General features: G+C 37.3%; 1 protein-coding gene across 2 annotated transcripts in view; it reads left to right on the top strand.

The window, feature by feature from the left end:
- The window catches only part of crim1 (cysteine rich transmembrane BMP regulator 1 (chordin-like)), an 82253-nt gene extending 73432 nt beyond the window's left edge, over window positions 1-8821 (top strand). Inside the window, exons 15-17 of one of the 2 annotated variants that reach the window (XM_046855416.1) lie at window positions 1657-1770; window positions 3141-3331; window positions 4095-8821. In XM_046855416.1, the coding sequence (XP_046711372.1) occupies window positions 1657-1770; window positions 3141-3331; window positions 4095-4271 (482 nt within the window). In that variant the 3' untranslated portion in view covers window positions 4272-8821. The remainder of the gene's footprint in view (window positions 1-1656; window positions 1771-3140; window positions 3332-4094) is intronic. The other variant, XM_046855417.1, reaches the window with a different exon arrangement.
- Window positions 8822-15597: the final 6776 nt, after the last annotated feature.

The following is a 15597-nucleotide window of genomic DNA, read 5'->3' as shown; positions in this document are numbered from 1 at the left end:
AGAGTAGTTAGTGTTTAATGGTCACGTGCAGTAAGGTAAGAAACAAATCCCAAGCGTGCTTTACAGAGTCAAGAAGACTAGACTCACACTGGCAAAAGAACATGGACAGTGCCAAAGAAATGAACACAACAAAAGGGTCTACTCTAGGCTGTATTTTGGGAAGCTTAACCTAACTAACAGCAGGAACAGACTAGCTGACTACTCTAGGCTAAGCTACCAGAAAATACAGTGGGTGGCACCTGCCCTCTAACTAGGGTGTCTAAACAATCGCAAAAACCTACGTGGTGGAATGTAGGTGCGCGCACATTCTTACCTGTTCCTAAACCAGGTGAGCTAGGATAACCAAAACAGCTAGCAAACAGCTAGCAAACAACAAGCAAACAACAAGCAAACAACAAGCTCTCTCTTTCTTTTCTTCCCCCCCTCGGGGACTTCCGGAGCTCCTCTGGTAGGCTCTTGCTCATCATTGGTCCTTTTTGTCCCCAGGCCTCCATTCCAATTACCCGGTAGCTCCACCTATAGCCAGTAAAGTGCTGAAGAAAAGGGGGGGAGGGGGAGAGCAGTAGAAAAAAAAACAGCAGACACGTAACACTAGGGTTAGTCTTTACTGCTGGGCCTTATTATTATTATATAATTATTATATTGATTATAGCTCAACTATTCTAGAAATGCCATGTGATGTTAAGATATATGTAAAACACCATTGCCCCCTGTTGGTTAAAATTAAGTAAAATTGAATATAATAATACTTGACTTTGACTTTTATTGCATTCCATATATTTATCAGGTGTAGATTTTTCTTTGTACTGTTGTACTGTCACCGTAAAAGAGACATTTAACACATAGCTTTAAATTCAGTTCAGCTGAAGTGTCTGAAAATGCAGACAGACATCTGAAACAAGACAGACCGACGTCTAGCTTGTAGTTTTTGTCACTTAACATGGTCAGGCGTTGCCTATTCGTACAGAACATTGACATTTCACTGGCACTGTAAAAAAAAAAATCATAAGACATATCGGAGAACAGGATTGTTTACTAAGGCTTAGTCTCAAAAGCCAGTCAGGCGGAGAATCTGAGACTGAGCATCCTGGCTTCTGAGACTCTCACAAACTTTTTCCAGTCCACTGACTATATCTCATGCCATTGTTGTCAGGATGATGAAAAGTTTGTCTCACGTTCAGACTGATAAAAATGGCCTATGTCTGAGGCTGAGGCTAAGCCGTGGATAACTTGGTGCCCTGTTGTTGCAATCTTTTATTTGTCATTCAGACAAATCCTAATCTAAACTCCCAGTCTTCCTTGTTGTTGTCCTTATTTTTATAAAGAAGTGTTTAATCTTATTGTGTCAGGTTTTAGTGAACATGGTGACTAATTAAAGTGTTATAAATATGGCAGGACCGAATCATTGAACTAGCTTTTAATACCCATGACCTTGCTGTAATGCCAGTTTTAGAACTCTACTTTTAGCCACATCATGAGAAGTACTCATTACATCTTACTTCTCACTCTCGCTTTATGACACAGTACACACTGATGCTTGTACTGAGCATTCAGAAATGCATGTGGAAATATCTCATTATTTTAAACAGCTAGTTGTTTGTACTTTTAATAGTATTGTTAAAACTGGGAATAAAACAGTGTATATTTCTGTTACAGAGACCGTCCCAACCAATGTGCCCATCGAGAAGACAGACCAGCATGGAGACAGACTGAAACATCGACCTGCTTGGCCTACGCACAGTGAGAACGACATTATGCCCCAATTCAGAGGTCAGACTTCAAGACACATTTTACCTTCATTATAAAAGAGATCCGGTTCTGTGTGTACTTTATGCTTTATAACATTGTTGATTAGAAATGCATGTTATTTGTATTTATGTTATTTGTTATTGAAGGAGCTTTTAAGCAGAATTGTTCCGATTATTTAAGATGAAAGTATATTGTAGCACGTTTTATGTGATTGCAGGTTTAATGGCATCCTGTCTAGGTGATCCTAATTTGCAGATCAGGAGTTTGAAAGCAACAGTGCATTTGAAAATACACATGACCTTTTTAAGTACATTAATAATTTTATTGGCGTACACGTACTGGTCAAAAGTTTGTGGACACCTGATTATCATAACCATATATGGGCTTTCCCAAAATTGTTGCCACATATTAGGAAGCACAGGAGTGTCTAGACTCGGTATATTGTAGCATTAAGGCTTCTCTTCACTGAAGCTAAAGTGTGTAGCCCAAATCTTTTCCAGAATAACAATGCCTCAATGCACAAAACAAGCTCCATAGACACGCTGTGCCAAGTTGGTGGTCAAGAACTTGAAAAGACCTTTGGTCTGCAAAGAGCCCTTACCATAACCCAACTAAACCCAACTATACACCTTTGGGATTGACTGAAATTCCTAATGTGTACCCTGCTGTCTGCCTGATATTACAGCTTTTTCTAAGTCTTCTTCTTCTTCTTCTTTTTCTTTCGGCTTCTCCCATTAGGGGTCGCCACAGCGGATCATCCGTCTCCATACCCCCCTGTCCTCTACATCTGCCTCTTTCGAACCAACTAGTAATGCTATAAATAACCCATAGACACATTACAAAAGCTACTGGGCTTCACAGATTATGACATGATAATAATATTTTGTAAAACAAAAGAGACTAAATTTCTGCAGCAAAAGGGAACCACTAACAAATTCTTCCTTTTCTTGCATAACATTTTTTTCTTAATTATATTCACATGCATTTTCTTCATTAATTACCCGGTTTTAAACAGAGTTTAGACTGAGGTATCCTACTTCTACAACCTACAGTAGTGAACCAGTGTTAATTTATTCATTGATAGAGACTCAAAGCACATTTGTACTTTGCTCTAGAAAAGAGTGTCTGCTAAATGCCATAAATGTAAATGGTTTTCAGCTGTAATAAATGAGGACATATATATTTTTATATTTCTTTTTATATACTTGTTTTTATTTATTCATTTGACTTTATCAAAAAAAAACTTTTGGGGGTAAAACACATTCTGTTTCCAAATTTAACCATTTATTTGGTTATATCCTGTAATTGTACATCCATTTCGAACAAAACATTTAGTACAATGAGTGCATTAATTTCTAGCTTTATGTATGTTAATTGCTGTGTGCTTGTAGCAGGTGACTTTGGCAGCCTGCAGATGCCATATCTGGATGGAAAGGCACCACTGCCCAGTAAGGATGCCAGCCTTCATTGGGCCTGGGTAGCATTGCCCATCCTCATGATGGTTCTCACAATCGCCACACTGCTGCTAGTCAACCAGAAAAAGCAGTGGATGCATGTGCCTTGCTACCACACACCCTCTAAGGTAAGAGTGCAAGAATATAGTACTGTTAGACATGAGGTATACAAATCACAAATCTATAAGGTATCCCACTGGGCAAGAGAGCGAGAGAGAGAGATCTCCCTCCAGAAATGTACTAAAGTCAAAGCTACTCAAAGTTACTCACATAATTTATATCAATGACATGAACAGACTAATTCTGTTCATAGAGACAATGGATTATAATCTAGTATTTCATCTGTATTTTGCTCACCTTGTTCACTGATTCCACATTCCGAAGGGTAATTCTGGTTTATGAAAGATTGCTTGCCAACTGTTCATGCTAATAAGTATGCACAGAGCTTCTTCCATTGTTCATGTCCATACAGTAATGCAGAAGGTGAAAGGAGTCAGATCCATGCACTATTTTCTGATATGAGATATGAGTTGTGGCGTGTTACTCTTAATCAATACATAATTAAATGTCTCATTACAAAAGTCAATAGAGTGTAGTTGTGGTTTCTTTTTCTAGTTGTTGAAATTGTGAAATATATACCACTGGTGATTATTTTACCTAAACCCTAATGAGCATGCCTGTCTGCAGGGTCCCTATGAATGAAAAACTATATCTGCTTTTTCTAGGTGTCTAGCGATTTGTCCACCTTTGATATATACCTTCCACCAGTATATCTCTTCACTATTAGATAGGCTAGATTCCTGTGACTATATCACTGTTCAATGTAGGAAATATACATACTTGGCGTGATAAAACTCACAGTTTTTCTGTCTGTTTGTGTTCTTGGTATAGCCCACATGTCTGAATAACCAGCTGGTCTACGTTGACTGTCAGAAAGGGACAAAGGTGCAGGTGGACAGTTCCCAGCGCATGCTGCGCATCGCCGACCCCGACTCACGCTACAGCGGTTATTACAGCATGCAGAAACATAACAACCTGGAGGCAGACAACTTCTACCAGACTGCATGAGCTCAAGCAGCCTGAGACGAGCGAGAGATGTAAAGAGTGAGAGACAGAGAGACTGGGGTCAGCTGCCAAAAACTAGAGAGCACATTAACAGAGACAATATAATTATGAAGCTATTACCATGGCTAAGAAAATCCAGTGACGGACAGTGCAACCAAGCAGTGAAAAGAGAACAGAGTTGAGACCCTGGTAAAACACAATAATCATAATACCCACATTAATACCCGAACACCACTCCAAAAACGCACACAGACGACTAACGGTCTCATCAGGACATGATCATGTTGCCAAGTCAGTCACTGCAGGAGTGTATTTATTTGAATGGGAGGTGCTGAACGCATTTCCTGGGATATTTTATGTGTATGTTAAAGTGAGAATGTGTGCGTGTGTACGTGTGTGTACGTTTGTGTGGTTGGAGGAGCTCAAACATACATATTTGGGATTAGGGCTGACTAAAGTGATATTTTTTTGTGCATTCCTGTTTTGTTTTTTTTTATTTACAAAAAAAAAGCTATTTGAAACATTTTCGAAGAAAAAAGAGAAAAAGACTCCAATCAAGTGCTTGGTATAAATGTTGAACCAAAGCTTCTCTGGGAGGTATATGGGTCTCCTTGGTTAAAGAAGATTCTGGACTATGTGGGGAAATGTGAGAAGAGAAAGAGAGATGAACAAGGTGTAAAAGAAAGAGAGCGCAATCCTACTAGGACATTTTCACTCCTTTTACAATGACAGGGCTCAACTCTTTTTTTTAAGCCCCTTTAAAAGAGGAATGGAGGACAACTAAGAAAGCCGTTCAGTGGAAATCAGATACTCCTGCTTAGGTGGATTGGTGTTGGTCTCTATGCTTACATTTATAAGCTTTTTCCCTCTTTCACATTAGTCTTTTTGATTATTTTATTCTGACAGAACAAGTAGACACTTTCTCACACTCCCAGCAACAATATACATTGTGAGAAAGGGAGACTTAAGAGTTGTTACATGGGATAAATATAAGAGGTAGTTATACAGGTTTGATGAGTCTATGCTACAAGTGCTGCTTTTTTTGCTTTGATTCTGTAGGCCTTGTTTTCTACAGTTTGAGCTGTAGTATCAATCACATCTGTGGGAAGCATGCACAAGGAAACACAATCAAACAATACAATGAAAAGACTTTTGCTAGAGGACTTTTGTTTGAGGCCAAAAATGCTCTTTTACTCAATTTCCCTTCTTTCTTACAGATTATGAAACAGCTTTCTTCTCTGGAAGCTTTAAAAATGCTGTTGAAGCACCTTCTGTTAATCCTTGCTTGAAAGTAAAAAAAAAAAAAGTAAAAAAAAATTGGCTTCAAAATCCTACACACCGTATAGGAACGTTTTATGTACATATTAACAATATAATGAATAGACATGAGATATTGTGAGTATATATGTGTGTGTATGTTTGTGTTAGCATGTATGTACGTGTGTGCGACACAAACGCACATGCATGCGCACATTGACTCTGCTTCACCTGTAAAGTTCTCTGTTTCATTTTTTTCGTACTGAATGTATTTATGACTGAGTTTTTATTTTTTGTTTGTTTTTTAAGACAGAGAGATTTCTATCTGCGGAAATCTGATCACGACAGGCATTCCATTGCCTCGCATGCATCATAGTAAGTCGAAAGACAGACCCACTGAGAAAAAAAAGGCAGAAAATAAGACAAACATCTCATTCTATTTCTTGTTTACTATTTTGTCGTTTTTGTTTTCCCGTGGCTTTTCTCTTTTCCTTCCTCTGATTTGTTGTTGTTTTGTTTTGTTTCAAATGGAGTGGTCCTCAGCTGGCCCGATTCAATACTGTTTTCAACTGGCCCTCATGGAGTTGTCTATCTTAAAGAGCTAAGGAATGAAAAATTAATTGCTAAAATGTATTTTCTTACTTGCTAATATTTTTCTTTAATACTGAAATTCTCAGCAGCAAAGGACTATGGTGAGCCACATGTTGGTCCTTAACATCTGTCCAAGAAACTTTCCAGCTTGTGACCTGTTTTTGAATCTGCAAATACAGTTCACAAAATGACAAACTGCCATAGTTTGGCCACATTTTTTTCATAGTGAGTAAACGCCTTTTGAGCAAATCAACTGATAGCATAAGGAATGTGCCAAGATGCCAATGCATATTCAGCAGCAATATGAAATACATAACTCCCTTAATTGCTCTGACCAGTGAATGCATACAATTCACTGGCTTCTATTAATCTGGTCATAGTCATGGCTGAGAAAAAGCTGAAAGAAACTATATGTACATCTACTAGGTTCAAGGGGACTGAGCAGATAAGAACTTGGCTGTTTTGTCAAATTGAGTCACGCTCACACGGTGTTGACTTGGCTGTTGGCAAGTAAACAAGCACATGGAAATGCTTCCCTAGCTCAGAAGAATATTCTGGCAATCTGGAACGTAAAGAAGTAGAACATTAGATCTAATCAGCATTTTTAAATTAAATCAGCTATTAGGGGGACCCAGATAATGCCTCAATACATGGCTGTACATGATGACAGTGGTTTACTATACTATTTCTTGGTGATCTATTATAAATATACACAGTAAGGAGGAAAGTGACCATATAATTCGCTTAAACAGTACTGTGTTCCATGCCAAGGACAATTCGCTTTTAATTAAAAAGATAGTTATTCGCTCCAACTCTTGTGCTAGAGGTGGACACTGACATATCATTCCTGATAATAGGTAAGTGCAGGTCAAGAAGGGCAGGTTGAAAACAGTTTTGGACTGCAGGTCATGTCTCTTTGCTCCTTTCCTTGCTCTCTGTTTCAATCTGACAGTGTGAGTTGTTTTTTTGCGGCTTCATTGTTTTCTCAGTCACGGGCCCCTGCAGGCGTCAAAACTACTGGAACCCTTTCACACAAGCCGAATCCCAAGCAAGGCCCTTTTTTGTTTAGACTCTGAACAGGGTTCAGGGCCAATGGTTTATACCTTATGCAGTTGGATTATGATGAGTTGGGGGTCAATCAGGCTTGAACTATAAGCTATAGAAACGTGGGGGAGAGGAAGGGCTCTAGGGATAGTTTTTTTTTTGGTTGTGTCTAAAATATTTTGTCGGATAATGTTTATAGAACTATACTTTTGGCACTTTTTTATAGTTTAATGAGTAACCTTTGGGTTTTTCTTTTTTTTTTTTCTTTTTTTTTACAAATGCTTTTCATAAATATAAAAAAAAAATGTTGCCCTTTTGTGTTCTTAAAACCTTGCGGGACCCTTTGCAGTGCAGCAATGAGCTGTTTATAATATATACCAGCTCTCAAATTTTATGGAAGCATGTGGTCTTATTTGTACAGGTGGCATTGTTGGGGTATTGTGATTGGGAACTGAGTGAATAAAATGGGAATATTTACGTTTTATCTTCGGAAAGTACACAGAGAGAAAGAGGGCAATAAACCTGCTTCCCTCTGGTGAAATCGCACAGCTTCTCTCCATCGTGTAAACACTGCAGCTTATTGAGCGTTCTGTCTCTCAGTCACGGCCAGTAAAGAGACTTGAGATAAACAAGCAGTGGAACAGAGCGATGTAAACAATTGTTCTGTAGACTAAAACCGCAAAGCTGATGTGACAGAGGGTTTTTATTTAGAAAGAGAGAGAAAGATGTAGTAAAATTGGTGAATGCAGCTTAAATTCAAGTGCAAATTCAACACTGCCTGTTACAAAGCAACATATATTATTAAGTGCTCCTGAACAGGTTTTGGCTACATCACTACTGACTATCGTTTCAAATTGGACATCTGTTTTAGTGCAGACATATTGAGTTGGGCATGTGGCCTTATCTAATGACTGAGGAGAAACATTGACTGATTCCTATTTTAACCGTTCTGCCTGTTCAAATGGTCTCGCAGGATCGTTTATTTTTATTTAAAAATTTTGTTTAGTGCATCCTTCAAGTATTGTTGTAAATACTTGAGTGTCACTCGCCTAAAAAAAAAAAGACAAAAAAGGTTGGAAAGCGGTCAAATAAAATGAAAAGATTTAATTTATTGTTTTAAATACCTTCGTAATTTATTTTCAAGCAGAACAATTGAGCATATAGGAATTTGAATCAACGACACAGCTGAAATCATGTGACAGTTTCGGTGTTGTCTTGTTCCCTCAAAGAAGGTTTTTAAGAATGATTCGATTTGATGATATGGGACACACTTTATCCTCAACTGTTTAGCCCCCTCTCCCTATTTTATCCCTCTCCTGGAACACTGCTTTTTCCATTTGGGAAAAGCAGTCAAGCCTGGTCCTGTTCCACTAAATAAGTAGAATACATTTGGAGACATTTCTCTCCTGATCTCTATCTTCCTACTCAGTCAGTCCACAGAAAACCACACAGAGCCTTTTTTTTTTAAACTTTGTATACTACTGGTGTTGTATGCTCATGTAAAAAAAAAAAAAAAGTAAGAATTGTCGATAATGATATTGCAGATTTCTAAAGAGGGTAGATGAAGATTTGACTCAGAATTCCTGTAGCACAGCAGATCTTTTCGATTTCTTGTATTTTTTTGTTTGTTTCTTCGCAGCACAATAAATACTTTTTAAATAGTTGATGGCTTTTGTGCTGATTTGGAAGAACAGGTGTGTTTGTCATCCTCGTGTCGTTTTTTTCTGCTCGTATTTTTTTCCTGATGCATTGTTGCTCACAGCAGCTCAAAGTCTAGAAAAGCATTTTTGTTATGTGACAATGAATAATTCATTTCAAAATTGAAAAGTAGAACTTTTCTTTCCATCGTGACTTTGCAGTAGTTGCTCATTGAATTCTGCTGGCATTCAAGTCTTTAGTCAGGGAGATGTCGAAACAGTGGTGGATATGCATGTATAATTTATAACGTATTAAAAAACTCGACTACAGTACAAGTGAAACCAAAGGCTACAGTATGTATGTAATGGTGGTCCCATGACTGAGAGACAACCTCCACTCAACATTCCATTGGAGATATTGGAATTTCCCTGTTTGCATGTTACCTTGCGGAGTCTAAAGTTCTTATCTCATGAACAGGAGTCAAATCAAGAAGCTTTTCTTGTCATTTCAACCATATATAGCTGACACATTACACAGTGAAATAAAACAACGTTCCTCCACAACCCTGATGCTACATACAACAATCACAGAAAACACAGGGCTAAGGACTAGTAAGTGTCCTCGCCACATAAAGTGCATGTGTGCAAACTGTGCAAAGACAACACAAGACAGTGCAAGACAAATACACACACAAAAAAAAAAACATTCTACTCCATGTGATGGCGTTTCTTCACAACTAGTAACAAACATATTAAGGAGATCAAAACAGGTAATGTCCTGATGGTGAGTTTTGCTGGAGTGTAACAAAGCATCATACCATATGACACCACATTATACCATAACATTAGTAATGCTTTATGCTTAAGAATTGCACAGTATGTGCAGGTGTCATGTGACTTAATCATAAAGCTTCCGATCAAAAACTCCATCTGGCTTGACAATTGCTGCTGGGACTGTTTACACTGCAGTCAGTTCTGCACACACATTTGCATTGCCACGGCTCTATGACAACTCACATTTTGGTGATAAATCTAACTCAAATAAAAGACCTTGATTTGGTATAACACTACTTGTATGGAAGCAGAGGATTTGCCTGTGGTCCTCAGCTGGAATGTCAGACAGCACACCCTTCAGATCTACATCCACATATGGTATGCAGTGCAGGATTGGCAACCATTTAAAGAGATTCCTAACTTTGGCATGTTCAGGGTGAGCTATCAGGAATCCTTGGTTCAGAGAATGAGATAGAGCCCTTAAAAAGCATCAGGTCAAGGTATCTGTATTAATCTTCCTCAAGCTCTATATTTCATTGTGCTGTTAAATTCCCTATAACAGCTCTTGCGTTCGGCCAATGCCATCTGTTCCTCTTGTAACAGCATTCATTCTTCCTCCTCCAGCTGAGTCTTCAACCTGTTTCTGTAAAGATGCTTTACTTTCTATTTCCCAGTAGGCATAGAAGCCATATCTACTGCTAGCTTCACTTTTTATTCCACCAGTACAGTGTAAGAGGTGATGAAGAGCCAGTCAGGTGTCACTAACAGAATTATGCTGCAGATAGGTCAAGGCTCTTAAATCGCCTGCAACAGATGTTCAGGTCCAAAACAATTTGAACATGTCAATCATCCAACTCGATCAGGGAACAAACATCACACAAACCTGAATACACAAGAGGCTGAAAAAAGGTTTACAGGAATTCAGACAAATCATGTTTTTGACAAATCATGTGTTTGATAAGAATATACCAGACAAAAAAACTATGTCTGAATTCTTGTCAATTTTTCCGGCTTCTTGTGTATTTAGGATTGTTGGTTGTCCTTTAAAGCAGTTGGATGATTGACATGACCAAATTATTTCAGCACAGTCAGTTATGAAGAGATTAGTAATCATTTGGATATTTGATGTACAAAACAACTCTTCAGATAGTTTTGGTTGTAACAAAAGCAGTAATTAGATTAGAAAAGATTGGATTACTATAATTAACATCTTTGACTCCACTTCCAGCTCCTCATAAGAACCAGGACTCAAGCAAACAGGAACAGTCCACCAGTTCCAAAAAAAAATAATAATAATTTTTACGATTATATATAGCAAAGTATATTTTTCGGCACATAGCAAGATTGGTATGTCTCCTTCCTTTTTTTTCTTTTTTGTATTTTATGCACGGCTTTCTGACAAATACCCAAAATTACCACAGAGGGGAGACAGAGCTTAGTTTTTTTTGTTTCATAAACGTGTACACACGTCCCAGTTGAAAAAAAAAAACGTTTTAAAATATAAAAATAAAGATAAAATCATTTCGGAGCTTTTTCCACTTTCATGTCATACTATGCTGTAGCATTACAATTTCTCTTCAGTGAAACTGAATTAGCATCTACTGATTACTCCTAATTAGTACAGAAATATCTCTGTCATTGTGACAAGTGGTTCACTTCTATCAAAATGGAGAAGGATGACCAAAAGCCTCATAGTTCCTACCTGTAAAAGCATGTGTTCCACTGCATTTACCACATTACACTACATCTGGTTCAGTTATTCAGCCTTTAAAACTTTCAAATAATATTTTATTTTATTTTATTTTAAGCACTAGCCTGCAAAGCTATGGAGGGAAGTTATAGTAGATATTGTAATGGTTGTTTTTTGATGTAATGTATCTTACACTAGAGACACTATGTTACTAAATCATTGATCTATGTTGCTGTTGCTATAAAATTAAACTAATTACTATATATTTTTGAGAATTTATTAGGTAAGAAAAAAAACTAAAAGGTCTATGTTACCTTGATCTGTGCTTTCAGTGGCAGACATTTCCATTCTCTCACTACACTGGTTAGAGGTAAAAAAATGTTTTATTGTGATGGAATGAGTACATTGTCACACACACACACACACACACACACACACACACACACACACACACACACACACACACACACACAAACAACATACACATATTCATATACACTTATAACAAGTGATTTGTCCTTGGTCCTCTGTGATGTTTGGGTCCTCAGCTGACCATCTCATCCGGTGCCTCATACAAATCCCTGTCAGCTGACCCTTTCCACTGAGAATGACTCAGAAAGTTTCCACCACACTCCTTAATCACACGTACTCTTACATGCTCCAGGAGAATTCAGACTATTCACGTGATCCCAGGCAGCCATCAACAGGCCTCGCTGGGCTGCTATGTTCCTACTTTCCTCATAGTAACAATCATCACTCATGCTTGTTATCTGTATCCCAGTCTTAATGAAAAGCTCATGAAAAGTACTTCAGCCCTCACATTTTTCACAACAATACAAGTATGGAGAGGTTTCAAGTGTTAACAGCAAAATCTCTGCCATTTACCTCGCCTCAAAAAGGCAATTAATGTCTGAACCTTACTCTGAAGGAATCTTGGAAGTACATAATAGCAAAAGAGTAGTGTTAGGGTTGTTTGCTCAAGTCCATAAGTGCACATCAACAACTGATATGTGCAACAGGTTTCAGTGCAGTGAAGATTCAATTAAGTGAAGTGTTCTAGCAGGATAAAGTCTTTTCAGACTCAGGCACAATGATTGCTATCCTTTACTTATATATGCACACTGGGAAAGGGGTTCAAGGATCCCAGACTGCAGCAGAAAGCAACAACAAACACTAAACTATATAGGCTTTTATCGATTGTACTTTCCTCATCCTAACAATGTTAAAATAAACACCTATACATTTTGTCCTTTTTTTTGTTTTTATAAAACAAACCCGATTCCAAAAAAGTTGGGACACTGTACAAATTCTGAAAAAAAACAGAATGCAATGATGTGGAAGTTTCAAATTTCAATATTTTATTCAGAATACATCATAGATGGCATATCAAATGTTTAAACTTAGAAAATGGATCATTTTAAGGGAAAAATAAGTTGATTTTAAATTACATCACATCAACACATCTCAAAAAAGTTGGGACAAGGCCATGTTTACCACTGTGTGGCGTCCCCTCTTCTTTTTATAACAGTCTACAAACGTCTGGGGACTGAGGAGACAAGTTGCTCAAGTTTATGAATGGGAATGTTGTCCCATTCTTGTCTAATACATGCTTCTAGTTGCGTAACTGTCTTAGGTCTTCTTTGTCGCATCTTCCTCTTTATGATGCGCCAAATGTTTTCTATGGGTGAAAGATCTGGACTGCAGGCTGCCCATTTCAGTACCCGGATCCTTCTTCTACGCAGCCATGTTGTTGTAATTGATGCAGTATGTGGTCTGGCATTGTCATGTTGGAAAATGTAAGGTCTTTCCTGAAAGAGACGACGTCTGGATGGGAGCATATGTTGTTCTAGAACTTGGGTATACCTTTTAGCATTGATGGTGCCTTTCCAGATGTGTAAGCAGTCCATGCCAGACGCACTCATGCAACCCCATACCATCAGAGATGCAGGCTTCTGAACTGAGCGCTAATAACAACTTGGGTTGTCCTTATCCTCTTTAGTCCGGACAACATGGCGTCCCAGTTTTCCAAAAAGAACTTCGAATTTTGATTCGTCTGACCACAGAACAGTTTTATACTTTCCCACAGTCCATTTTAAATGAGCCTTGGCCCAGAGAAAATGCCTGTGCTTCTGGATAATGTTTAGATATGGCTTATTTTTGACCTATAGAGTTTTAACCGGCAACAGCGAATGGCATAGTGGATTGTGTTCACCGACAATGTTTTCTGGAAGTATTCCTGAGCCCATGTTTTGATTTCCATTACAGTAGCATTCCTGTATGTGATGCAGTGCCGTCTAAGGGCCCGAAGATCACGGGCATCCAGTATGGTTTTCCGGCTTTGACCCTTACGCACAGAGAATGTTCCAGATTCTCTGAATCTTTGGATGATATTATGCACTGTAGGATGATGATAACTTCAAACTCTTTGCATTTTTCTTTTTTTGAGAAACTCCTTTCTGATATTGTTCCACTATTTTTCGCCGCAGCATTGGGGGAATTGGTGATCCTCTGCCCATCTTGACTTCTGAGAGACACTGCCACTCTGAGAGACTCTTTTTATACCCAATCATGTTGCCAATTGACCTAATAAGTTCCTCCAGCTGTTCCTTATTTGTACATTTAACTTTTCCAGCCTCTTATTGCTACCTGTCCCAACTTTTTTGGAATGTGTAGCTCTCATGAAATCCAAAATGAGCCAATATTTGGCAAGACATTTCAAAATGTCTCACTTTCAACATTTGATATGTTATCTATATTCTATTGTGAATAAAATATAGTTTTTTTGAGATTTGTAAATTATTGCATTCTTTTTTTATTCACAATTTGTACAGTGTCCCAACTTTTTGTTATATATAGAATATAGAGAATAAAGAATATATATATATATATATATATATATATATATATATATATATATATATATATATATATATATATATAAAATAAATATAAAAACAAACAAAACAACAAGGTTTCAGTTTTGTTCAAATTTTGTATTAAGGTTGTTTTAAGTTTTGTTCAAAGTTTATATAAAGTTTGTTTAAAGTACATGCTACCAAATGGCATAAATATTTAAAAATAGAAGTGCTTCTTTTGTACCGCAGACATTTACCCCAAACTGAGGCAGAGTTTTCTTTTACTGTAATCCCCATTTGGACAATAGAATTAACAAGTTGCAACCCTGAGTCAAATGCAACATAAACTTCTCTCTAGAATCGGTTGATAATAGGAATATTTAATGAGAATTGCAAGGAAAGACAAACCATCTGAGCTTCGGTCTCAGTATGTGGCTGACCAACACATGACTGTCATCCTGTAAGATACAGAGCAAGAGATGAGAGGGAGGGATTTACACCTAACTCACATGTAGTTAATCGAAATTATTCACAGACAAAATTTAAAAGTATTGATCCTTTATCAAGTGTATTGTAAAATTTATACATGAACTCAGACATAAATTAATTTAGTTTACAGGTTTTTTCTATGTGTATAAAAATAATTTGTATATAATCTATAATATAATAATATATAGTCAGAGAGAGAGAGAGAGAGAGAGAGAGAGAGAGAGTTTAGCTATAGTAGACTTTTCTTCAAAACATTAAATTTGCCTCAGTAAGTGTTTTCTTATTTCAAACTATAATGAGTCCATATACTGTACATTACACAGTGTGAGCATAAAAACCCATGGATTCTATATATTTCATTTTTGCCATGTTACAGCAATTCTGATATCTGAGGTGATGTAGAGCATTAATATGAAAAGGGAAAGTGTTAATTGGAACAAGAAGTAACCTCTGTTCTGCTCTCGGGTTTACAACAGCACTTGACCTCTTCACTGCTTCCATCTCACATCTCACAGGGATTTCTTACTACATGAATATAGTGTTGCTTCTCTGTTTTTCATTTTTTATGCCAGGTTGGTTTTCATTACATTGAATTGCCTCTTTAAAAAGAAAGATTTTTCGACACAAAATCATTAGGATGAAAAGCACTTTCCACTGCTATGAGTTACTGGAATCAGCTCCAGACTGCTGACTAGGCATGCTTTGACTCTAAAAGAGGTGCATAAGCTTTGACATTATTAGGAGGCAACAATAGCTCTGCATAAAGGTACAATTCAAATAAATAACATATTGTCAGACAAAAGCCTTATTGCTAAAAGAATTGGATAAAAAAATGTATAATGATAGGAAGATAGATAGATAGATAGATAGATAGATAGATAGATAGATAGATAGATAGATAGATAGATAGATAGATAGATAGATAGATAGATAGATAGATAGACTTTTCCTATTGTCATGTAAACTAAAAAACGCTTTTTTTGATTAACGGT

This window comes from Silurus meridionalis, chromosome 8 (genome assembly GCF_014805685.1).
Source record: "Silurus meridionalis isolate SWU-2019-XX chromosome 8, ASM1480568v1, whole genome shotgun sequence".
In the NCBI taxonomy this organism is placed as follows: domain Eukaryota; kingdom Metazoa; phylum Chordata; class Actinopteri; order Siluriformes; family Siluridae; genus Silurus; species Silurus meridionalis.
This window is presented reverse-complemented; position numbering and strand designations above follow the sequence as displayed.